The sequence below is a fragment of the Myiozetetes cayanensis genome, unplaced genomic scaffold (assembly GCF_022539395.1).
Source record: "Myiozetetes cayanensis isolate MyiCay16 unplaced genomic scaffold, myiCay2020 scf3, whole genome shotgun sequence".
Taxonomy (NCBI): domain Eukaryota; kingdom Metazoa; phylum Chordata; class Aves; order Passeriformes; family Tyrannidae; genus Myiozetetes; species Myiozetetes cayanensis.
In genome coordinates this window covers 36,607,384-36,631,931 of record NW_026087521.1, presented here as the reverse complement: position 1 = coordinate 36,631,931, position 24,548 = coordinate 36,607,384, and the positions used below count along the sequence as shown (strand labels likewise).

At 37.2% G+C, this 24,548-nt stretch overlaps 1 protein-coding gene across 1 annotated transcript in view; it reads right to left on the bottom strand.

The window, feature by feature from the left end:
* Positions 1 to 5,718: 5,718 nt before the first annotated feature.
* The window catches only part of TRHDE (thyrotropin releasing hormone degrading enzyme), a 208,960-nt gene continuing 190,130 nt past the window's right edge, over positions 5,719 to 24,548 (bottom strand). The window contains exons 16-19 of the mRNA XM_050324389.1: positions 20,681 to 20,848; positions 20,002 to 20,142; positions 13,847 to 13,928; positions 5,719 to 11,974 (exon numbers count right to left, since the gene is read on the bottom strand). Of these exons, the coding sequence (XP_050180346.1) occupies positions 11,831 to 11,974; positions 13,847 to 13,928; positions 20,002 to 20,142; positions 20,681 to 20,848 (535 nt within the window). The 3' untranslated portion in view covers positions 5,719 to 11,830. The remainder of the gene's footprint in view (positions 11,975 to 13,846; positions 13,929 to 20,001; positions 20,143 to 20,680; positions 20,849 to 24,548) is intronic.

Sequence of the window (24,548 nt, the reverse complement as noted above, 5' to 3'; positions counted from 1 at the left end):
GGATACAAATCTTCTGCCACCAACTCTAATATAAAAAAGAAGTTGCTAGCACAATGTAGAGTAAGTGAATATACCTACTTACCAGGAAGACAAACTCAATATTGCCCAACTGAAAGTGAGTCAACTCTGTTTATTCGAGTTTATCCACTTGTCTATACATGCCTGCACTTAACTTGCTTAAGTTTGTAGAGCCAATTTTCATGATGCATCGCCCTTAATCCCTTGGTTTTAGCAAATCTCATTGCTTACTTCAATTTTTCAAATGTAGCTTTTGTATAAGAAGCTACAAGTTTAACATGTGTAGGAAGCCAGTAGTAGAAGTCTGTCCTTTTATAACTTTAAAAAAATCACTTAGACATTTAAAATCTGTAGCACTGTTTTATACTTGATTACAAAGTAGAAATGCTGAACACAAGTGAAACGCTTTTAAAATTGAAATTGGAATTGCACATCTAATTTTAAAAATATAACCATTTTCCCATTTACTACATGCATAATTTTGATTATTTAGCCTCCATAAAAATTCCATGCAGCTATATCAATTAAATATTTGCCCATTTTCATGTATTGTGCACACAAAAACAGTAAAATGCAAACCTGATCCATGCCTTTGAAATTTTTGTATTAAGCAAGGTCACAGAAGAATGAGTTATGTAAAGACAGATGCAGAGAGAGCTTTTATGAACCATGATCCTGATATTTTGTCTTTAGTTTTTTATTCATCTGACTATTTTTCCCAGGCTGCACTATCAGTTACTGAAAAATATGCTCAACAATAAGGAGATTTAAAAAGAACAAAAAAATTCCTGAGTCAACCATTTATCTGCTACTGAATTCTGTGAGCTAATCTTAGTTCAAGCAAGAGCTCCCCTAAGCAGTTCATATATTTTAATATGGTACAAGTACTCTGGATACATGGCACAGTTTATGGCTTAATTGGTTTTAAACCTAAAGGGAAAAATCTGCAGCTGCTGAGCACACTGGGTGAAATCCTAACCAAGGCTCTTGGCCTGCCAGCCTAAACCAGTCACAATAAGGTACTAAGGAAGTCCTGATCTTTTACTGCTTCTCAAACCCTTCACATTTAGTTGTAACCATCAACCAGTGTTTATCTTAAGCAGAAATAGCATCTACCCTTGGTGGTAACAATGGGAGGAATATTTTAAAGTGCATGTTTCATTAATCTTGGCCAGTGAAGATGTTTTTACATAAAATATTGAGCCGTCTCCTATCGTGCTGGTTCCACTGGAGATTATTGTTAACTGCTTATCATTAAATGGGGCTTGTTGATGTGAAATCACCCTCTGTAGATAATTTTTTTCAGTCTTTAAATTCAGCATTTAGCTCAAAGTGCCTTTTGTGTAAGCTTTTCTCAGAACCATAGTCCCAATTCTTGCTTGTGTCTTTTGTTTTTCTTTCTCATTTGCTTTAGCTTCTTTGGCTGAGATCTTCCTCTGCTTGTCTTTTATAGCTGCAAAAATTTTCAGAAAACAATCAAAAAGAACCACTCCCCAAAGTGCCTCTGCTTTCCAAGATGACATGTTCTCCTTTGGATCAACTTACCTGCCTTTAGGGTTACTTACCTGCTTGGGTTAACCTGCTTTTGATATCAACCACACAAAACCTTACAGGCTTTTTGAAAGGCACATAACTGCTCTGACTTCCACCTATATATATGGAAATACATGCTGATTTTGTGCTAAGACTTCTATTATTACATCATTACTCTAACCTCCATAGAAATGTATTTGAAACATATCAATTAGCCAAGCAAATGAGTGGGATGAGAAAAAATGCATTACATTCGTGATTGTAGAGCAGAAACAACATACACTTTTAATGGGTATAAAAGTGTATCTCTGAAAATAGTACCGTTTTTTAAAAACCATATTTGTGAGCTATTTCATCTTTTTAAGGGCCAGATTCACATTTATGCTTGTGTCTATTGCAACCTTTTGACAGTTTTATTGTTGAAAAACTCAAGGTACATCTCATAATTGTACCAGGAACATGCATTTATCACTGGCAACAGTTCTGTGCCACATGAAATGAATTACTGTAATAGACATGTCATGTAATAGCATCTTATTATCCTCCCCCTCTTCCTCCCCTTTTTCCTAACCTTCTGCAATGAGCAGGTCAAAAATGATGGCAAGTAGAACAGACAAAATGATTCCTGAAAAAGTTCAAGAAGCAAAATGATGCCTGCTAAAAGTAAAGCTGTAGCAGTACAATGAGTAATTAACACTATGTTAAATATACTACATAATGAAAATGCCATACTAGGGCCTTGAGCCCTAATGGTGCTGTTCAGCCCTAGCAGTGCAGCAGAGAGTGAGGCACTTGGGTGGATGGGGGGCATGACGGGTAGCACCATGGAAGACTAAGGCTCCTTAGATCCTTCTGCCCTAGTTTCTTCACTGCAGCCCTCTTATTACTGCTGAGAGGCAAAACCTTAAAATTACACCCAGGCTCTACCTGTTGCTCCTACAGTTGCTGTGGCCAGAGAAGCAGACAGGGGAGGAGGTGACCCATGGAAAGAGTGCCTGAGGATGCAGACTCACCATGAACCTGCTGATGCAGTTCTCATTGAGCCTTGCACCATTAGTCCAGATCTTACGGGTTGACTTCAGACAAACTGACACAAACATAGAGGACAGTGTGGGCTAGATCCAGTACAGTTTCTGCAGTTTGACATCAGCCCCATGAAGCAAAAAACAATCACTGGTAGGGTGGTTATTCAGCAATTTCTGTTTACTTTAATTACATTTTGACCAGAGTAGATGTGACTGCTAACTCAAAGGCTAAGTTTCAACATAATGAGGCTTTAATTTCCCAAGCATATTGTCATGGTTTGCTCTTATTATTTCACATAATTTCAGTCATACCTTCATTAAACTTTTCTGAAAAATCTCTTTGTGCTCATTTTCCCATCTCATCTGTAAGGCAGCCTCAGTCATGTCATTCTCAGTACTGTTTGCCTAACATGGGGTTTATGTGCTCGATTCTCAGAAAAGCCAGGATTGTCAGCAGCTCACTGAATTGTTTCTTTTCACTCTCCTGATTCTGATAGCAGTGGGACTCTGTGTGGTACCTTCCACGCTGAAGGTGCAGTTTAAAGGAACTAGATATATTTTTGCTATGAATAGGAGGAAGCAGGAAATTAGTCAGCAAAAGCTGATTTTCTGTTATTAAGATGGCAAATACTCTTAAGTCAATTTACAAGCCAAAGGCTCTAGCTTCTTTTCCTCCTACACCCTCCAGCTCAGCTGAGGAGCTTTCAAAGCAAATGGGTGACTTCAAAGTTCTGGTTTTACTGAAGACATTGAGCTGAGAGCAAATAAACAGCTCTTCATTTGGTCTTGCATGAAAAAGTTCAACTTGAAAGCAGCTCAGCCACTGAACGAAGTGCTGCTGATTGCAGTGGCCACACTGGGGTAGAAATAAGCATGTTCTTTCTGATGTCTGATTCTGAGATGTGCTGCCTGTGGGATTTCAGAGGGAACTGCCATTTCTCCCTCCTCACATTCTCCCAGGGATGCTTCCAAGGTGGTCATGCACTTTGTCTCAGCTCATTTAACATTACATGTACACAGGAACGTGTAGCAGAAAAGAGAGGGACAAGGTCCCTTTTAGGAACAGCACATCCTAGCCTTTCATATTTTATCTTCCATTCCATCATCCCCTCCTAATGTGAAAACTCTCTATTGGCCCACAAGCCTCCTCCTCACACCCCCTGAACCTGATCCAAAACTGAACTTGGGAAAATGAGGTATGAAGGGTATGTCTCCATATTCTGCTGATACCACACACTAGATGGTCAAAATTCTAGCCTCAATATAATACAGTGAAGCGTTTAAAGGCAGGATATTATAAACATCAAAGCTGTCTGTTGTGCTTTGCAAAATCAGGACCTTAAAAGTCCCTGCCAGTTTTTCAGCAGACTAAGATGTGTAGCACAGAAGAAAACATCTTCTGGCGTTGAAAGCTGTATTTTGAAAAATACAGGCTTGGCTTTTACTCCCAGTGATGTCAGTGTCAAAGCTCCAATTGACTTCAGTGTGAACATGATTGTATCCAATGGTTAAATAATTGCACATATTTCACATCTCATTGTTACTGAAAACTGTTCTTCAAAAAAAGAAAATAACAGCCTGGATTCAAGTACTCTATTAAAAAGTCATTTGAACTGCATTCTAGTTGAAATCACTTTTACCAATGAAAAGATCTTTTTGCTTATTCAAAATTTACATAATTAGAAAAGCACAAAAGACAAACTTTGCTCTCTATTCCAGTCTTAGTCCTGCTAGTCTTAAAGTGTTTAAGAGTACCTCCAAGCCAAAATTTTGTATTTTTCTGTGGTTCTCTGCTTTCTACTAGTCCCAGCATTTTAATGTTTTGGAAAATTCCTCACGTCAAAAAACACTTTCTCCTGAATCTTTTTCAATGTAAACCCCCAGTTTATCTACTCAGCATTATGAAACTGTTATCTCTACTGAAATGGGAACACAATCAAAAGGCTGGGCATTATTTATCTTAGTTATGTCTCCACATCAGAAAATTAAGACAGTGATGAATTACACATTACTATACAAAATTTTATTATCAGAGACAAAATTCAATTTTTTTTCTGCTTAAAATACAGAAGATAAAGTTTCTCTTAAAAAAAAATCCATTTAGTCAGTCCTTAGAGTGGAATAAAAATTTTATGTTGAACATATAGTGGTCCCGTATTTATGTAGTCATTTTAAAGGCATATAACAGAAAACACTGTTCTGCTAAACTGAAACAGAAATTTATATGGGTTTTTTGGCTAATGGCTTTATTTGTGGATTAGTTCTATATTCATTATGATTAGTTTTATATTCATTAATTACATTGTAAGAATAATTCTGCTTTTATTCAAAAATCCTTGGATGCTCCAAACAAATGAAAATTTTTGTTGAACCTGGCATTTTAGATATACTGAGATTCAGTAAGCATTTCCCTTCTATATGAAAAATATGTTTTTCCATTAAAAAAAAAAAGAGGAGAGCATTTTGCTTTATATAAAGTTGTGATTTTAAATTCAGCAAAAACACATCATCATATCCTGCACCTGTGAAGAAACAGGTTTCAGCTTAAATCACTTTTCAGAAAGACTAGTTCAGCCATATACATGAGTTTGCAATGAGTATCCATTAATTTGAAGCACACAATTAATCCCACAGACATCAGTGGTCCTGCCTACACGCCTATATAGTTGGTTGAGTCTTAGTCAACACAGCCTCACATCCAACTGTTTTGCCGAGTTAAACTTTTTGAGTAAGATCTATAAATACAAATAATCAATGAATGCTTTGTCAAAGCAAAATATCTGGAACTAGAAGCTATACATGCACACATATATGGTACAGAGAGAAGTGTGATATTATGCAATTATATATATTTTCTTTATATGAAAATGGCATTCTGATCTGGCAAACAGACAGTTGTGTGAAACCATTTGTGAACTGTATCTAAACTGAACCAGTTCCACCTCTTACTTGACAAAGAACTGAATTCCAAAGAATACAGATTAGAGAAATGATGGAAAAATATGTTTTTCTAATTAGAGTATTCAGAATTAATCTAAGGCTGACACAGAATTAACAGAGGGATTCATCCATTATAACCAGCATTAACAGCTGCAGGACGACTACTTCTTACAGTGTCAAAAGATCTTACATGAGGAGTCTCTTGGGAAGAGAATTAAATTTATCATCAAACCTTTATTTTCAGTAGTATGATCCGTTTAAGTCATGGACGTGTGTGTAAGTGGAATAGAATGTTAGTTTTCAGAGAACCAATTTATGTTTATCTTCTGTAAAAATAGAGCAATTGAACATCTTTCAGCAAAACTTCAGACAAGAAGCTACAATCTCTGTTTTTATAAGGCTCTATGTCTCACCCACACCAAAGCCTGTTGTCTCGCGAACGTAACAGCAACATGGCAAAATTACATTTACACATATAATAAAGATGGTTTTGTACAGGGTACTTATACAGTAATTACAGTGGTATTTCCATTAGAAACTGTCAGAATTTTTTTTTTCACAGAGTGTCTAAGTCCAGGGAAGTCCATCTCTGCTGAAATCTATTGTTTGCAGGAAAAAGAGAGGGTAGTAGCCACACTCTTCACAGTACAGTATTTTACAGTTCTCCGAAAATATTACAAAACTTTATCACATTGAAACCAATCACAAAGTATTATTCTAATGAAAAGCAAAAGGAAAACAAAAAACATTTGTCATCCAATATGTGCTACTGAAAGCTAGATACAAATATGCAAAAGATCCTGTACACCAGCCGAGCCATCACCTCAGGGGGCTGTTTTGAGAGCAATGGGTTAGATCCTCAGCTTTAATTCACATTAGTCACTTCAAGGGATCTACTTCACTGCACAAACAGAGGATCTGCAGCCACACACCTGCTGTCAGTTTGGCTACAGATTATTTTGAAATTACATAAATGAACATATTAAGTGGAGTGAAACATAACACAGAGAACTGAGACTGCATCTTGGCTCTTGGCATGATCTGTTGTAGGAAGGCTACCCAGAAAATGTTGGGGTACTCTAGCAAAAGTCTCCTGGCTCATGACAGTCTGCTGCAGCACAGCCCCTCTGCTCTCACAAAGCTACTAACCTCTGTGTTCTTTACCAACATCACTGATACTCTTAGGAAATGGTGCACACAAAATAAGCAAAGCATTCTGAAATACTATTTGGCAAGGTCAGACTTACTTTGCTAGTTACAAATCAGTCAAATATAAATGCCTTTTCTTCTGAGAAAGCATATTTGGTTTGATCCACAGCACTTCCTTATGTGGGTGATTCTCCTTAAACACATCTCAATGGCTCCATATGTCTTTTATAAATTCCAACTTCAACTGTGTTACTATATTCTGAGGTCAAGCTCAGAATCCTCACTGTCAGCATGGACACAAGATAGAACTATGTGGAACCAGATTCTTCAAAATATACTTGATTTCAAAATTCTGTTCCAATTAGGGCATGTGGCCTTTGCTGAAAAATCCTCTCTCCCCTTCCATCCCACTGAAAACAAAATTACTCATATCAGCATGGAAAGGAAAAGACTGTCTATGTTCCTATTTATACCTGAAAATTAAATATTTGACTGTTTGAAATTACTTCTGAAGAACGGACACTAAAATATTCTAGACCTTTACAAATATTTTGGTCAACCCTTTTCAGGTGGGGTAGCCAGAACTCAGGGCTTATGTTTTTTCTGGGCAATGCAGGTTCACTAGCTGGACCTTTGCTTCCTGCTAGCACAGGGCAATCATATTCATCTCTGAAGATCACTCAACCTATACCCAGCAAAGGGACCTTCTGTCCCTCCCATACAGCTGAAAGAAGGACAGATGGAGCCTCTCTGCATTTCAGTGGTTCCCAGCTGCTTTCCTAACCCAGGTGTCTGGTGGCAGTGGCAGGTAATAAATCCAGCACTTTTCTGACTGCTCCATCCATAGCTGGGCAAACAGGCTCTCTTCAGGCTGCTCCACAGCTGGATGGTCCTTTTACGCTTTCATGCTCATACTGACACTGTGGTTACATACCCTGCTTAGGGTAGGCAGCCTGTGAGTACTCGTAACAGGAGTGGTGTTAAGTGGATTATATACATAAACAGTTTTCAAAGCCACATCCATTTTCCTCAAAGGAAAAGTTGCACATTTGACTCAAAGTCTATTTTCAGTATCAGTTATGATCATGTGGAAAACCAAAACGTTATGATGCAGGTTTCTAAACAAAGGCACCCTCACCTGCAATTATTGGCTTCACTTAATTCTATCCAAATAATTCGATTTTTATGGGAAAAGTACCTCTATGGAGGATTTTTCACATTCACACACTAACACACACACACACATAATCTAGATATAATTTTCATTTTTTATTCTTTACTACTAAGGATTTAATTGTATGATTCAGGATCTTTGCTGTGCAAGTAACCTTCTGCATCATCAGATATATTTCCTTTGGCACTCTAAAGCTTAGTGAAATATCCACAACAGCCCAAAAGCTACATGAAATTCATCTTCAGTTTCCAACATAGTATCTGAATTCTTGCTATATTCACTGAAAAGATCATCAAAGGTCACAGATTTGGATGTACTGGAGAAGACACAAAGTTTTTTTATCATAATAAATGTCCAAGTACTCTCAGTAACAGCAGAAGTGACATTTCACTTCAGAAGAATGTTTTCACATTGTTCTCCCCTAGTCACAATTAGTAGCTACTATCATTTTAACATGAATTATTCTACCAGCTACAAAATAATAGGCCGAGATACTTGTAGTTGACAATTTTATAAAAATACAATAGATATTTTGTTATGCTGGCATAGAATCATGTCTATTCATATGTCTTCCTATAAGATTTAGGATGACGTATCAGTTCATAACTGCAAAGGATCCTGAGTCATACAAAGGTTGATTAGAGATTCAAGCCTCATCAAATCTCTATAAAATGAACCCAGGGCCTGGGTGACGTCCACGTCCACACTGCATTCACATTTTGCAAGATCTCCTCTCACTGGAAAGGACAAAGTAAAATCTTGGATTAGAAAATGCTGAAATGTTTGGACTATTTGGCTTCCTAATCACAGTCCAAATCATAAAAATGAGGACCATCTTTAGATAAGGACAAAGGAAGAAAAGGACTGGTATAAGAGAAAGAAAATCAATAAAATAAATAGATTTTTCTAAGCAGACTGTATTAGAGTTTTCCATGAGGAATCAACTATTCTTTACACACAGGTGTGTGGAACTTCTTATTGAAAGAAAAGTCTCTAAAGACATATAAACAAATGCAGGGTGTTTGAATACTGTAGAAAACAGTTATAGTTTCGTTGAATTTAATCTATTTAAATTTAATCCTGATTCAATGTGAAACAGCAAAATACAAAATATAAAAAATAAAATGATAGAGAATTATAATGGAAAAGCCAGTTGAACCTTAGTTAGAGAAATAATACCAACATTAGTAGAATACAACAATTATAAGCAACACATGAATAGGTATGTATAATATATACATTTAGGGCTTGATATCTGTGGCAGACCAGTTGCTCAAGGCCACTAAAACATCAATGTACATCCAACACCAGTTAAATGTGCAAGAACTTCAATTCAAATGATCAAGAGTAGAAATTTCTGTGCATTATGCAAAATACACAGGTTGTAATGAACTTTTGACTTTGGAATATATTGTTAGCCTGTCTTGTATCAGTGGGAAGACCAGAAACTTTTATGCACATCCTGAAGAGATGTGGTTTAATCTGTGGCTCTGAAAAAGAAAAGTCATCAAAGACAATATGGAATAAAATTATAAAAGGAATTGTAAAATTGTAAAATTTCCCACTCTTCTGTTCACTGAAATTGTGAAAAGCCATTCATGTTTGAGGGCTTGGTATTCTGAATACTCTTTGGATATCATAATTTTGGCCTTCATTAAGGGTAGAGATTATATTAAATAGTATTTGGCTTGCTTTTTAATTACAAAAAATCTGCATGTGATTTTTCTTAGTAAAAATTAAAAATGTGATGCTACATACTGGCATTGAGGTTGAGTTTGGTCAACCACATAAAATACTTTGCATTTTTAAATTATTTTTATCAGAGGATATTCAAGTGCTTTGCTAACATTAGTCAAGCCTCACAACATCCCTGTGAGGTAGGTGCAATACATGGGAGGAGGAGGATTTCACTCAGTTTCAACATAATAATGTCTCTGGGTATTATGTTCACTAGCACTGCAACACAGCACAAAGGTTTAGGGATTACTATAAGGCAAAGAGTTACCAGTACAAGAGCACAGGATTCCCTCTTCTTTTGGTTATGTAAGTCAAGCTAACGTGCTACACAGCACTGAACAGCTGAAAAAAGCCCACACAAGGACTTCAAACACCACCCAGTCCACAAACAACACCCTCTGCACAGTAAAAGATACACAATGACAGGCACAAGATGGGTATGACAGTTTAGTTACGGAATGGGTCTACTAGCTCTTGAGGAGCACATTACCATGGGAATGAGAGCCCAGAGAACAATACTGTCTCCACACAACTCTGAAAATATCTAAAGATGCTTGAGTTAAGTTCTTTTGGAATTAATGTTTCAAATAACAACTTTCTGGGGATAAGCAGCTGCAACTGTAAAGCGAGTTGCTAACTTCCATGCTTTGTGAAGGAAACAACCAGATAAAATGGCTGCTCTCTACTTTTGTTGGCCACATGTTCCCCATTTACAGGGCCACGATGTGGTCAGATGGTTGGGGTAGGCAGGAAGAGGATAAAGAAACACTGTTACACATTTACATTCTACCTCTGAAGCTGCTGTAATCTGCCTCCTGAAAACTCTCTGTAATTCTGGTTTTTTCCTCCACAGTGTAGACATGAGAGAGAATTTGGCCCCCATCAGTTTTATCCTCAACATTTAGCTTCAGTGGTACAGATAGTCATTGTACAACTCCACTGGGTTACCGATATGTCAGATTAAGGATTAAGAAGAAAAAAACATGACTAAGAAAAACGTCACCCATCTACAACAGTCTATGTGAAATATAAGGGAATAGAAAGAAAATCATGTTCTCAGTATTAATCAGTACAAATAAACACACATACACACCCCACGTTTTCTCCATATTTCACTTTTCTATGATGGCATAAATAGTACATTCCATATTTGCAGAAGTATTGCCCCACACAGAGAATCTGACCTGTCTGTCATAATAAATCACTATGGAGGCTGGTCTACCACATGCAAGACAGGCCTCTTGGGTAATTTTAAGTCTTTGCATGCAAGATATTCTCCCTTTCTTGCTAATTTCCTTTTGAATCTTATGTTTATTTAGAATACTTGTGCACTATCAGCTACAAAACTTAGTACTACACAGGTTGAGTAACATGGATGACCCATTGTGAGTATCCCTGCCTTGTAATACAGCTGAGAAGAGGTGGTTCGTGGATTCTGTGAAATCAGTGTGAAGTTCCTGTCCAACACGGCACGCATTCACAGCTAAAACTACACTGTTTCACTGATCAGCAGTGAGCAAATATATATGATTATAATGCAAGGATGATGACCTTCTCATTTCCTCCCCCTAACCCCCCTCCTCGCCCCTTTCTCTTTCTCTTTCTCCTCTCTATCACTATTTTGCTTATTTAAATATAGGAATATGGAGACTGCAGGTAAAACTGGTAACTTCAAAAATGAGCTGGCATCTTTGTAATCGTTAGGAGACAATCTGAGTGATAGACGAATTGGCAGAGAGCAGGAAAGTTGACTTTACATCTCATACTGCCCCAAGCTGTAAGCCTTCCGCATTTCCTTTTCCTTGCTTTCCTTTTGTTCATTGAAATACTGATTGTCGTAGAGTCTTTGTGCTTTATATAATGCCCAACTTTGATGTAACTGGAACTCACATACAAAATGTGGCTGTTTACATAAGCATGCTAAAATACAGGCAGAGACAGTACAAGCATGCACAAAATAGTCTATGAAGGATTTTTGTTTTTTCTTCAACATTGACATGCATCAATTAATATCATGTTTGGTTCTGTACACTGAAGACTAGGTTTCACAAACATTCATGATCTTGTCTGCTGAAAATCTTCTTGACAATTTCACAAGAGCTCAGTGTAAAAAGAAAAACCACAATGAAAAAATAAAAAATCCCTTATCCCTGCAATCTGGTCTTGTCTTCATGATTTTCATGTTGACCACTTCTAAAATGTCGCCTCATCTTCTTACAGTGTGCCATGTTAGATGGTCAGCTTAAAAGACAGATTAGTGTGTCAAGGATTTTCTTAGCCACTGGAATAGTTCTTCCTTATAAAGCCTTTGCCACCGCACATTGGCTTCTACCGTTTCCACAGCGCGAGAGAAAGAGACAGCAGCTCCCCCTTCATAACTCTTTATAAAGTTCTTCAGCTGGAAATAGAAGTTAACAGGTTAAATTTGCAGCACCTAAAGAAAGCAAATATTTCCAGTGCACACAAGCAAGTCAGGCATTCAGGACAAACCTCCATGATCACTGTAGACGTAAATGCAGTATCGGGTAGAAAGATTTAATAGGAAATGTAATAAGACAGCAGACTGTCAATTAGATGTGATGCAATTGCTTCACATTGCACTAGAAGATATTGACATGTCAGTGCTGGATCACATTAATACCATTACCTCCTTCCCTCCTACAGCTCAGCCACTGCACTCCGTAGATGGCTGCTCTACAATTTATTTCTACCCGAGAAACCAAACTGGGAGCACTGGAATTGCTTCTAATTAAGCTTTATTTGCAAATATCAGTAGAATGCAGCCCTGATGTCCTTTGGTTTTATCAAGCTTCACAATATATAATATATAAAAGATCCATTTTTATGATATACTCTAGGTCAGTTGTTGAAAAAAGGAAGGGATGGTTACAGTGTGAAGAGAATGGCAAAATAGCAAGTGGGCACTCATTTGACAATCTTTGAGTCCTGGAACATATTCCTTCCCTTATGAGAAAACTTTGATCTTTTTCCTGCAGATTGAAAAGACCACTGCTCTGTTTTTGTGTATACTCAAATTGTAGCACCATCAACTGGATTATTATAGCTAATGGCAGTGTGCTTTGAATTACTGTTCTTTTTAAGTGAGAATTGCAAGGCTGATCTGCAGAACAGATTCCATGTTATGCTGACTTGTATAAAATTAGGTGGCTTTAGCAACACTTATGAATAACTAGTGCATTTCTGTTTGCTGGTGACACCCAATTCACCTTGGTTATTAAATTCTGACTGCCAGCAAATCTCTTTGTGCATGGGCTCATAGCTGTAAAAGGCTGATTCTGCAATTGTCTGATTCCCATCACAGTTAAAAGCATGGAAGGGACCTGGAAACTAACAAAATCAGACTTTACTTGATCTCTGTACTTTTTATACCAAAATGTTTACAAAAATTTAAAAGAAAGGACAGTTTCTTTAAGGGAAGTGTAAACAGGCAGCTTGCCAACACTGTCATGGAGGTGGAAACTAACAGTACAAAAGGCTTCCTTGAGCAGGGCAGATACTCAAATGTGGCCAGCACTAGCATTCCCACCTGGGTAATTTTGAGGAAACCAGCTGCAGCCCTTCCCTAAGTTCCTGAGGCCACTAGACTTGAGTGCAGACAAGTGGTTGGATGCAAAATATCGTACTGCAATCAGAGTTCAAGTAATGGTGATTGTTCTGCATAAGAACCATTGGATCCATTTGGGGCAAGGTTGAGCAGCTGCTAGGCAGGGCACAGCACAACTGCACAACCACCTCAGTCAGGACAGATGTTAAGTTAAAATGAGAAATCTTTGCAATCTAAATAAGAAGTACTTTGCATTTAGAACAAATTATTGTGGTCAGCATATTCAAGTTAACAGCTTTTCTCACATGGAAAATGCTGCAAGCAAGAGAAAAAGAGAGAATACAGTGGTAGCTTCTACTTTTAACACTGATGTTTTCAAGGGCTGGCCTCTGCAGCATAAATTAATGTGGACAGAGACATATCACCTTTAGTTTCTCAACCAATAGTCAAGAGAAAAAAACAAACCTCCATATCCACCCAAGCACAAAGAGGTGCCTGCACAATCCCCCTTCTGACACCACCTCTACACATTTGTGTGATTTTGCAATCTGCTCCTCATCCTTGTGCTGTCCAACTGCATGGACAGTTGGGCCTTCAACTGCAGCTGAGTAACCAGAGTTTCTGGACAACTTTATTACTGTTACTGCCTGACCCCCTGTCTATGAAAAACACAGACTCACATGCCGAAAGTAATTTAAAAATTACCTCTCTTAGTTCTCCTTCAGTATTGAGGAATTCTGTGACCCCACTGACAAGCTTTGAATTCATAAATAATGCTTCTCCATACCTGCAAGGGCAAAAAGAAAATGCACAGAAAATTCGAAAGTAATCATCTGTAGGCAAGTGAAAAGGCATAGGACTGATTCTTGGGAATCAAGGAAATAGCACTGGAACTGGATACTGATATTTCAGTGTTTCACATTAGAACCCTAGACTGAGACCCTCTTGTAGGCTGAAATATTTGTAGTTATTTTAAGTCAGATGCTATCAGAACGGGCTTGACTACAGACACAAATGAGTGCTTTTTGAGGAGGGGAGGACCACAAGAACACCACACGCTTAACAGAACAGCTTTCCACATAATGGAACCAAAATACAGGTGCCAGTGAAGGAGCGGAGCAACAACTATGGAGAAATATTCTGAGGAACTCTTCTAGCTGTACCATTAAAACAGACTTTTTGAAATGCTGCAGCCTTCTCTGCATTTTTTTTCATCCACCTCATCTACATTACAAATTGCCTCTCAATAGGTGAACTGAATCAAATTTTATTGTTCCAGTACCTGATAATTAAAATAAATAATACTGATAGAGAATAATACTGCTAAAATAATCCCCTGGGCCATGATGTAGCATCTTCAAAGATCCAGCCTGGAATGAAAATTTCAAAGCTTGGGCAAGGAATATTTAAAGGATATTCAGCAGCCATCAGCAACAACCTTCAGCAGACAGTTGCTCTGAAATTGGCCATTCAAATCCTCCTGTTCATTTGCTTTTCCAAAAGTTTGTTTCATTCCTCCAAACGAAGCAGCTACATCGCTCCTGACCAGACTACTTCTTAAGTAGTCTTCTCCTTACATTTCACATTAAAATAGTTTGTGAGGTTTGTTGGTTTGCTGTGTTGTTTTTTGGTTTTTTTTTCTTTTAATCTCTAGTATGAAGAATATAATTCCATTGGAAACCCAATGCAAGTCTTTTGTTCAAGTCAGATGTCATTCAGCATCGTAAAAAGCACTTGATAAATAGTCATCCTTATCTGCATCTTCACACACGTCCAAAGGACTATCTAGCTAATCTGACCATGACTGTTTTTAAGATAGAGAATCCAGCTCTCCTGTCAAACGTGTAAGTATTACCGATAAACTTCACTGCAATCAAATTTATCTGGGGAAACAATTCAGTTCATCCTCCACTTTTACAAAGTGATTTATAGAAGGAATTCAAAATTCAAAGTGAAATGAACAAGTGCAGGCACAATTTTCTGTTTTGCTTCTATTAATCCCAAATTAACTACCCTTAAATGCTTAGGTATTCTAAGATATAGTTCTTTCAAAGGGAGAAAGCAAGAGAAGGAGAGAGATAGCCAAAGGGAGAAGGATATTGAGATGGAGAGGGAAGAGGACTATGTTCTCTTTGATTAGGTTCTGCTTTTGGGAAGGTTTACACTATGTCGCTTGCTATCAAGCTTGTGTGAGGAGAAACACAGAAGTTATCAAAAATCCTACTCCCTGACCACTAATACCTGAATTATTCATAGATATTTCAGCACGTACATCTCGTTTCCCAAAATTTCAGTCACATTGGCATATACAGACATCCAGAGGCAAACATCTCCTATGGGAAGTACAGATTTCATGGTCCTTAAGCAGGTTTAGGCTTTCTAACAAAGCCCTTTATTATTACAGTCTCAGCTTAGACATAATTGACTGTTTGGAAAACTGAAAGCTCCTCTAGATGGGGTCTTTTGACAAGGTTACCAATACACTTTAGAGAAGCGACCTCATAAAAACAGCTGCAGGAGTTTTATTTTTCTTGCAGCCACCATAGCCACAGCGCAAACAAGAAGTTACAGAATTCCTTCCACTGAAAATGATACCTTCATGCATACCTGTGCTGATTACTGCCCATTAGGCATACTTGGTAAAAAGTCAGCCATTAACAGCAATCTCTGTACAAGCTCTGCCGGCAAAAATTCTAGAAGTGTCACCTTCAGAACAGTGTTTTGCAGGTGTGAAACAGAAGAATAAATTGGAAAAGTGTTTGGTCTTACAAGTGTCAGTCTTCTCACCCTTAACAGGAAAGACAACAACACTACAGAACCAGGACCTTACATGCCTGAACTCCCTAGAAACACTGTGGAGAGACTGGCTCTCCACCTGCAGTTTTCCTTCTGTGGATGTAAACCTCCAGTGCTCCACATTTGTACAAGCTCTGCACTTGTGCAAACTCGAGAGGCAACAAAGGCCATTTACTTTGGATAGATATAAATGCCTTCCCATACAGTGTCAAATATCCAAATGCTGACAAATGATTCAGCACTTCAGAATGAAGGAATTCTTATATGCAGTTGATGGATTAAATTTGCATGCACACACATACATGTGCACACAGGGTGAAAATGCTTTAAGAGGTAGTGTATGCTCAGGTCATAAGAACTCAAGCATAGTATTTTCAGTTCTCTTTTTTAGAATTGTAACAATCTTAGTCCCACAGATTTCTTACTAAAGACTTGTTAGGTAACTCAAGTTTTAAGTCATCTTTATAAATTATATGAGTGATTCTGAAGACTTTACACATTATCAGTATGCTCTAGACAACATGAATACAAGCATACCATAAAAATATGAAAGGTTAACAATATTTTGTGGTAATTCTAACTCCTTGACATGCTGTGTTTAAAAGTAAGAGGCAATAGCATTATAATTCAATTCCCCTCAGCTATTTCATATTACTACCTGAAACATCAACACCTTTTATAATAAATTAAATGGAAAATACCACTGAGATATGACCTTATTAAATTAATTTTTTGTACAAGGTATTTTAATTTTAAATCAAATTAAATAATAAATTATAATTGTAGAAAAAGGATGCCTTGAGACAGAGTATACTTCAGTCATAGAACCATAGAATGTTTGGGGTTGGAAGAGACCTTAAAGGTCACCCAGTTCCAATTCCCCTGTCATGGGCAGGAACATCTTTCACTAGATCAGGTTGCTCCAAGTCCCATCCAACAGTACCTCACCACTCTCACATTTCTTCCTATTATCTAATCTAAATCTGCCCTCTTTCAGTTCAAAGACATTACCCCTTGTCCTATCACTAAAAAGTCCTTCTCCAGCTTTCCTGTAGGGTCCTTTCAGGTACTGGAAGGTGCAACAAGGTCTCCCCAGAGCCTTCTCTTCCCTAGGCTAAACTTTTCCAACTCTCTCAACATGTCTTCATAGAAGACATACTCCAGCCCTTGGATCATCCTTGTGGTGATCCATGGCACTCTCTCCAAGAGGTCCATGTCCTTCTTGAAATATAATTCCACAATAAAGCTTGTATTTTAAAAATGTCCTAGTGTGGTGAGCTTAAATCAGAAGCCTAATCATAGAATCATAGAACATTAAGGGATTGGAAGGGACCTTCAAAATCATTTAGTCCCAACCACTCCTGCCACGTGCAGGGACTCTTCCCACCATAATAGGTTGTTCCACCATAACAGGTTGTTCACCCTAGCTTTGAACACTGCCAGGGCTGGGTTATCCACAGCCTCCCTGGGTACGATGTTCCAGTGTCTAACCATCTTCATAGTAAAAAATTTCTTCTTAATATCTAACCTAAATTTCTTCTCTTTTTATTTGTACCTATTACTCTTTGTCCTATCACTACAGTTCCTGAGAGAGTCCCTCTCTGACTTTCTGCAGGTACCCTTCAGATACTGTAAAGTTGCTACAAGATTTCCATGAAACCTCTCCTCCAGGCTAAACAGCCCCAATTCTCTCAGTTTGCCTTTGTAGGTGAGGTTCTTCAACCCTCTTATTGACTTTGTGGCTTTCCTCTGGACTTGCTCCAACAGTTCCATGTCCTTCTTATGTTGGGGACACCAGAATTGTACACAGTACTCCAGCTGGGGTCTCATGAGAGCAGAGTACAGAGGGAGAACCACCTCCCTTGACCTGCTGGCCATGTTTCTTTTGATGCAGCCCAGATTTGATTGGCTTTCTGGGCTGCAAGCACACACTGCTGAATCACGTTGAGTTTTTCACCAACCATCATGCCCAAGTCTTTCTCCACAGGGCTGTTCTTAATCCCTTCTCTGCACAACCTGTAGATGTGCCTTGGATTGCATGACCCAGATGTAGGACCTTGCATTACATCATGTCACTGTTTCACTGAACATTAAGGGGTAAGGTATTAGACTAATTCCACCGTCTCAAAGTTTCACTTAAAAGGTTCTAATCTGTGATTACAAAACACTGTTATTTTCAATTTGTATCACATATGTACAGCTTGCATTAACTATTTCATTCCACTGCACTGAATCTTTCAGTAATCAATAGAAACTCAACTGGATGTCACTTTCCGAAAAATCAACTGCTACAATCTTCTTGGTGGCTATGACTTGTGTTTGGAGATCAAACTGAATGAAACAACACAAAGACAGCATTGGGCAAAGAAACAGACTCTGTTATTTTCTCATTTAAAAAAGGACAATAAGGTTTTTGATAAGATCTTGCTGAATGTTAAGAATTCAGATTACACAGTGATGCATTCCAAGCAAGTGAAATAAATACAATTCAAATTCTAGGTGAAGTCAAGCTATTAAAAATTAAAACACAAAAAAGATTTGGCATGTGGCATAGTTTTCTAAATATTATCTGCTTGTCTACACTGCTTAACCTTGTCCGCATCCAAAATCACAGGTGTTAGCTAGTTTGTCAGGTGAACGGGCTTGCTAAGGCAAGACACGACTACTGCCTATGTGTTTGCAGCAATACAGACTGTGACAGCTTTACACCTAAACTCTGTACAAATCCCTGGAGGAACCTGAATTTGGTATTTGCACTGGATTGCATAATAGTAATGTATTTGCCATTCACTTTCCATGTAGAAGTCGAATTCGTGGAATAATCACACCAGGAGCAGAGAATTCTTAATTTTTAAACTCTTCAGCACTCTTAAAGCTTTTCAGAAATGGTTGTCAAAAAGTATGCTCCTGCAATATAAACTTTCAAAACCAATTCCAGCTCAAACCTATTTTCCCAGCTGAACTTCTTCTAAAATACCACTATACTAAAAATATTACCCAAACCAGTACAGACAACTTTCTGAACTTTTAAGAAAGTTGCTCAGTATCTGAGTTTCCTTGATGCTGTGAAACCTCTAGAAAGTTTGTACCTGTATTCATCAGGCACTGGGATTTAGTTCCTTAAATACAGCATCTTAAATATACCATTTCAAATATTCTGTGGTACACTAGTTAGTTCCTCACAAGTACAGAATGGAATGTATCTCCAATACCTTTCCTCCCAACACCATAGGAGTGGCCTGGTGTGGGATGTCTGAAATTCTTGGATACCTGCCTTTAAGAACCCAAGCTTCATTCAAGTTATGGTCCCTTCTAATCTGTCAGAATCAGATAAGTTGCTGTGCAACCTTTCAGGCCCTCAGGTTGTCCCTAAAGAACTAAAGAAATTTGTCCTTCATTAAATTAATATAAAAATCTTCACCAAAAAGCATTTTTAAATGTTGACTAGGCTTCTGAGTAGGAGCATGTAGCACTTGTTCAAAGAGAAAGAGAAGCAGGTGTAAGAAGGAACCCCGTCCCCTTTCTGTTCATCTATTTTTAATTCCAAATGTTGCTCCTTTATTACCTGAAACTCACCTGAAACACAGAGTGGAAAGAAAAGGGATGACACTACATTAGCATCCTTTTGAAAATGGAAATGTTTCAAAAGGGTTTGGTGGCTTTTTCCACAGTTGAAATAACATTCTTAAAAAGATTATTTTTTCTATCAGACTTAAAATCAGTAAAACTGCTTTGAGAACTGCTGCTTTTTATCTCTGTAAAAGTAGAACTGCAGCACTTGACATATAGATAGAATTCATTATCATAAGCACAGACACAATAAAGCAATACATATACAGATGATCGGTAAGAGACAAATGTCTCTATGCATGTGCGTGATAATCCACGAATAAATGCATTTATGACTTATACGTATGTATTTCATATTTAGAGACATCTCTGTTTATGAATTAAAAGAGAATGGACTACATCCAGGAACTTTCATGAATACACACATATACAATACTTACACGAATTATATCAAGGTAAGAAAATGAAAATAAATTCAGATGTTCTATCTTTACCTAGCATTCAAAATTTTCCATTTTTCTCTGAAAAATTTCCAAGCAAGATCCCTTCCATGTGGATTTCGAGCTACATGGATTATCACATCAATTGCATCCTGGTCCAGGACAACTTCTGAGTTGAGAGACAAATTCAAAAGTCTAGTGGGAGAAACAAGAAAAAAATCCAGCTTAGTTTCACCAACACACAGTCTAACATAAGCACATCAGAAAGCTCTCAGAAAAAAAAAAATCACTGTCAAATGATTTGTTTAAGTCTCCAAGTGAGTTCAGTGGTTTATTTCTATGATTCCAAAGACTAAACGTGTTTATGAATCAGAAAAATCTTGATGTAAAAAGATCTAAGTATAAGTTGAGTGAGCTTTATGTGTGCATTTTTAGGAAATCTCTAAGATTGGTCAAGACTGATCAAGACACTTAAATGATATGCTAATAAGAAAATATCAGCAATTACAGGATTTCAAACATTTCCAATGAATGTAGGAAAATCTGGAAGTGAAAAGATATAATATGTGTCGATTTTTATATGTATTAATGCAAAAGCATAAGAAGATTTAAACAGAGAGTAAGCCTGTGCTTGAAAAGCAAAGTTCTTTCATTTAGACCAAACCTCAAGTGATGATCCATAAATTTTGAACTGATTATTGGTAACAAATTCAGATATAAAACACTTTTGTACCTGTTGAGCAAGTTTCTGTCATCACTGCAAGTTAAGGCTTCTAATAATATTTTCTTTTCAGATACTGCTGTTGTAGAATGAAATTTCATCCAAATGAACTCCCATACATCTTCATCCATCAGCGAAACTCCTGTACAGTAGACAATGTCTCTCACATTGAGTGGGATTCTACAAAAGAAATCAGTAATAGCATTGTGGTAAATGAGCAGCCTCCTGATATTGGAAACTGAGGAGGAACATATATGAGACTTCAATGTGCAACAGTAATCTTTCTTTTGAAAATTACACTTGCATTTCTTTACTGCCACCAACATCTTCCAGGTCATCCTAATGGACTTTCTAATGCGTGACACATGCTTACCATTCTCTTCATAATGCTGTCATGGTGGCAGGAGATCAGAAAACATGGTCATATAGTTCATCAACACATAATGTGACACATAACCTACAGGTAACACAAGCTCTTTAAATTAGTACAGGATCTTATCATTCTCTTGCTGGGCTCTGTGCCAAATCTGCTCTTTTTGTCCTTAGTGTGGTTTTAGAACAGGAGCTGATCAGTCAGAAACTCCTCCTTGCTTGTGCTGAAAAGTGATCCATCTTCATATGGTAACATACAAGTAAGGAAGAAAGTTCTGTGACAATGCTACTTAAACAAGGTATTGGCAGGAGGGAAGAAAATAGAAAGACCTGTTCATTTTTTTTCAGCATATTAATACCAGTACAAAACCAGCTATGCCACAAGGTAGTCGTGAACTGTGATTAGTGCTCAATTAATATCAACTCAGACTACAGTTAAATAACAGCTTCTTGAAGTCAAATTCAGACTAGTATAGTATGTGCATATGTACCACTTTCTTCTAAAAAGATCTCAGCTGAGCATTCAATATCCTACCCTGCTTATGTTTCCTATACAAACATAGAAGCTGAAACTTCTGTGAGCTAAAGGGTATTCCTACAGGTAAAACTAGACATTTCTCAGAGGAATATGTTTCTGATTTTCAGGAAAAAAACACCTTCTTTTTGACAGTGAAAATTATACCAAAACACATTATACCAATAATGGCTGGGCTGAACCACCTCTGGAACTTCACATGTAAGACCTCTTCAGAGAATCTAGAAGTGCATAGAGTAGCTGTTAATGTCTGTATAGTAATACAGTGGGACAGAAAATGAAATGACTGCTATAAAACTTGACATCAGAATACACAACAGAGGAGAAAAAAAAAAGTTGCATCAATACTTTAATTATAAGAGGATTTCACCAAAGTCTCATACTATAGATGGTGCTAATCCCAGTCAAGAACAAAGAGGTTCTTCTACACCCATCTATTAATTTTCCAGAAAAAAATTCCTAAATTGAAATGGAAAAAGACCTTTCTTTCACTCTGGGATGAATGCCTTTATCAAAAACTCAGGCTGATCTGTTTGGCCACGTCTGAGTCCCCGGAAAATGAAATCAGTGTGGCTTTTTGGCATTTCAAAATGTTGGTTCCTCTTCAGTACTTCAGAAGGAACTAGACAAGGTAAGGAACCACATATTGATGATTGTGAAGGGTTACAAACTGTTGCTTCCTCTATGGGTTAAGTGGCCCCAACAACTACGACGGATTCTTAAGAAAAAGAATAAAAAGAATATGTAGCTAAACTGAGGTAAAACTAAGGGGAAAGAAGTGCACGGCTGAAAAACTTCAGGGAATTTTGCCTCCTGCATTTTTTTTATGCTTTCTCTGAGCAATAAAAAGTCTTGAGGTTGAGGCTTTATTTGTATTCTCTGATTTTAGAAAACAACTGATTTTAGAAGGTTTACCCTCAAAAACTACACAACATACTGCAATGGAACACCACAAACTACTCTTGTGAGAGCTTGGTAATCAGGACTGTAAACAGGGGGTTTCTTCTTGTGGAAAAGAACATTGTTTATGAAAAAAAGAATATCCCCAAAGCAATTTCTCATTGCACCAAAAGAGAGTCCTCTAACTGAATTTTCTTCATTTGTGGGGATTTTTGCTTTCTCTCTCTTCAAGTCCTTATAGGAGTGTATTTCATCTTATCTAAAGAGCTGAAATATGAAATCTCCCCAGTCTACACAATTTTTAGTATTATAGCTTCATGGAAAATGTTGTTCTAAAACTGCAGTTCCAAGGTACTAGATGTTTGGAATGTTTGCCCCTTGTATTAACTGAATCAAGTGGATAAAATTACCATTGTTTCGATACTGCTTAGGTAGTAACACTGCAAAACACAACCCCTTGTTATATTAAACTTTGTCTGGGCCTTCAAGGCTTCTCTCATTTTTAAAGAGCTAATATGATTGATGGATACTTCAGAACAATAAAAATAAATGCCTCTGAGCATCACTTTAAATGGCTTTTATTTGAATACTGATCCAATTTATTTAACTTTATTTTTCTTGCTTAAGAGATACAATGGTGAGAATGAAATATGTAGCTTGCAGAGCTCGTTTAAAAATTAAACACTTTGGGAAAAAAGTTAAAAATTAAACAGTTAGAAAAAAATTAATTAAAATCGTGCTGTGCCTTTACAGGCATTTTTTTTCAAGAGTGAATTATAAAGCTCTACAGTGAGCTAAGAATAATCTTCTAAGTTATAATTAATTGGTACATACTTGCTCCTATTTAAAGTATGTTCTAACAATTGAAGATACACTTATAAAATTGAACCATAATTGTTTATCTTCTGGGCAAATTGTGTTCTAATTTTTTAAAATGTAAATGCACACAGTTTAGACAGTTCTTTGATTAAGTAACAAATTTCAACACCACTTAGGGTAGTATTTGACAAAGAAAATTAATCAGAAACATTATTTTTGCAACAATTTAACATTTAACTTGAACCTATTTTTCTTGATGACTATATTTATAGTCTTGTTTAATAGGTTACAAGGCTCAGATAAGAAATAAGAAAAAGTAATAGCACTTTGTTGGCAGATCTTTAATACAGATTCTCTTATAAGGAAGAAGACCACACAAAATTTATTTTTTAACACATCAGTCCCAAATCTTACACTCTCGGTCTCTATTACAAACTCCAGGAGTCATGCTGTTGGCATCACTGTGCAGAGAGATGGGATGATCCCCTGCCAAAGTACGTACCCAGTCTAAAGAGAAAGGGCAGAATCTCCCTCGAAAATTGAGGCACAGAGCTGTGATGGACTTGACATTCAGGTGCCTGTCACACATTGAATACAGGCAGAGAATACATCATCCCTCAAGTGATGGTTACTTTTATTGCTCCTTTACGTTCCTATCACAGATAACCCATAAGTGAGCGTGCAACTAGCACACTCAAGCTCTCCAACACTGATTTTAATGAGTGATGAGTTAAGCACTTCTTTGTGAATCCCTGAGTAAATATGCCTTGTTTTGTCCATTCTGGACAGTTTTTGCAATAAAAATACAGCCCTCTCTAATCAGCTGGTTCACAAAGTTGTGGAGAGATCATTCCCAAATGATTGGAGAATAATCTACCTAAATTCTAAGGAATGTAAATTAATTACTGCTAATACATAATCACTACATATAGGCTCATTTCATTGTGATGACACATGGAAGTCAGAAGGTAAAAACACTACCTGAACTAGCTGCCCCATAAAGCCCAGTTTTGTCTTTTGAGAGATGAAGTCCTCTTTCTATTTAGACATACACCCCAAATGGTCTTTCAGAGCACTAAGTCCTTGATTAACTCATTCACTCAACAGTGTTTTCTTCCTCCTTAAACAGTTTTATTGACTTAAGAGCAAGATTCTACTCAAATGTTGTAACAATCTATTAATTATTAAATCACTTCAGCAACATTGGTTCACATTAGCTGGCACAGCTCCAGTAACATTTCAAAATGCATTAAT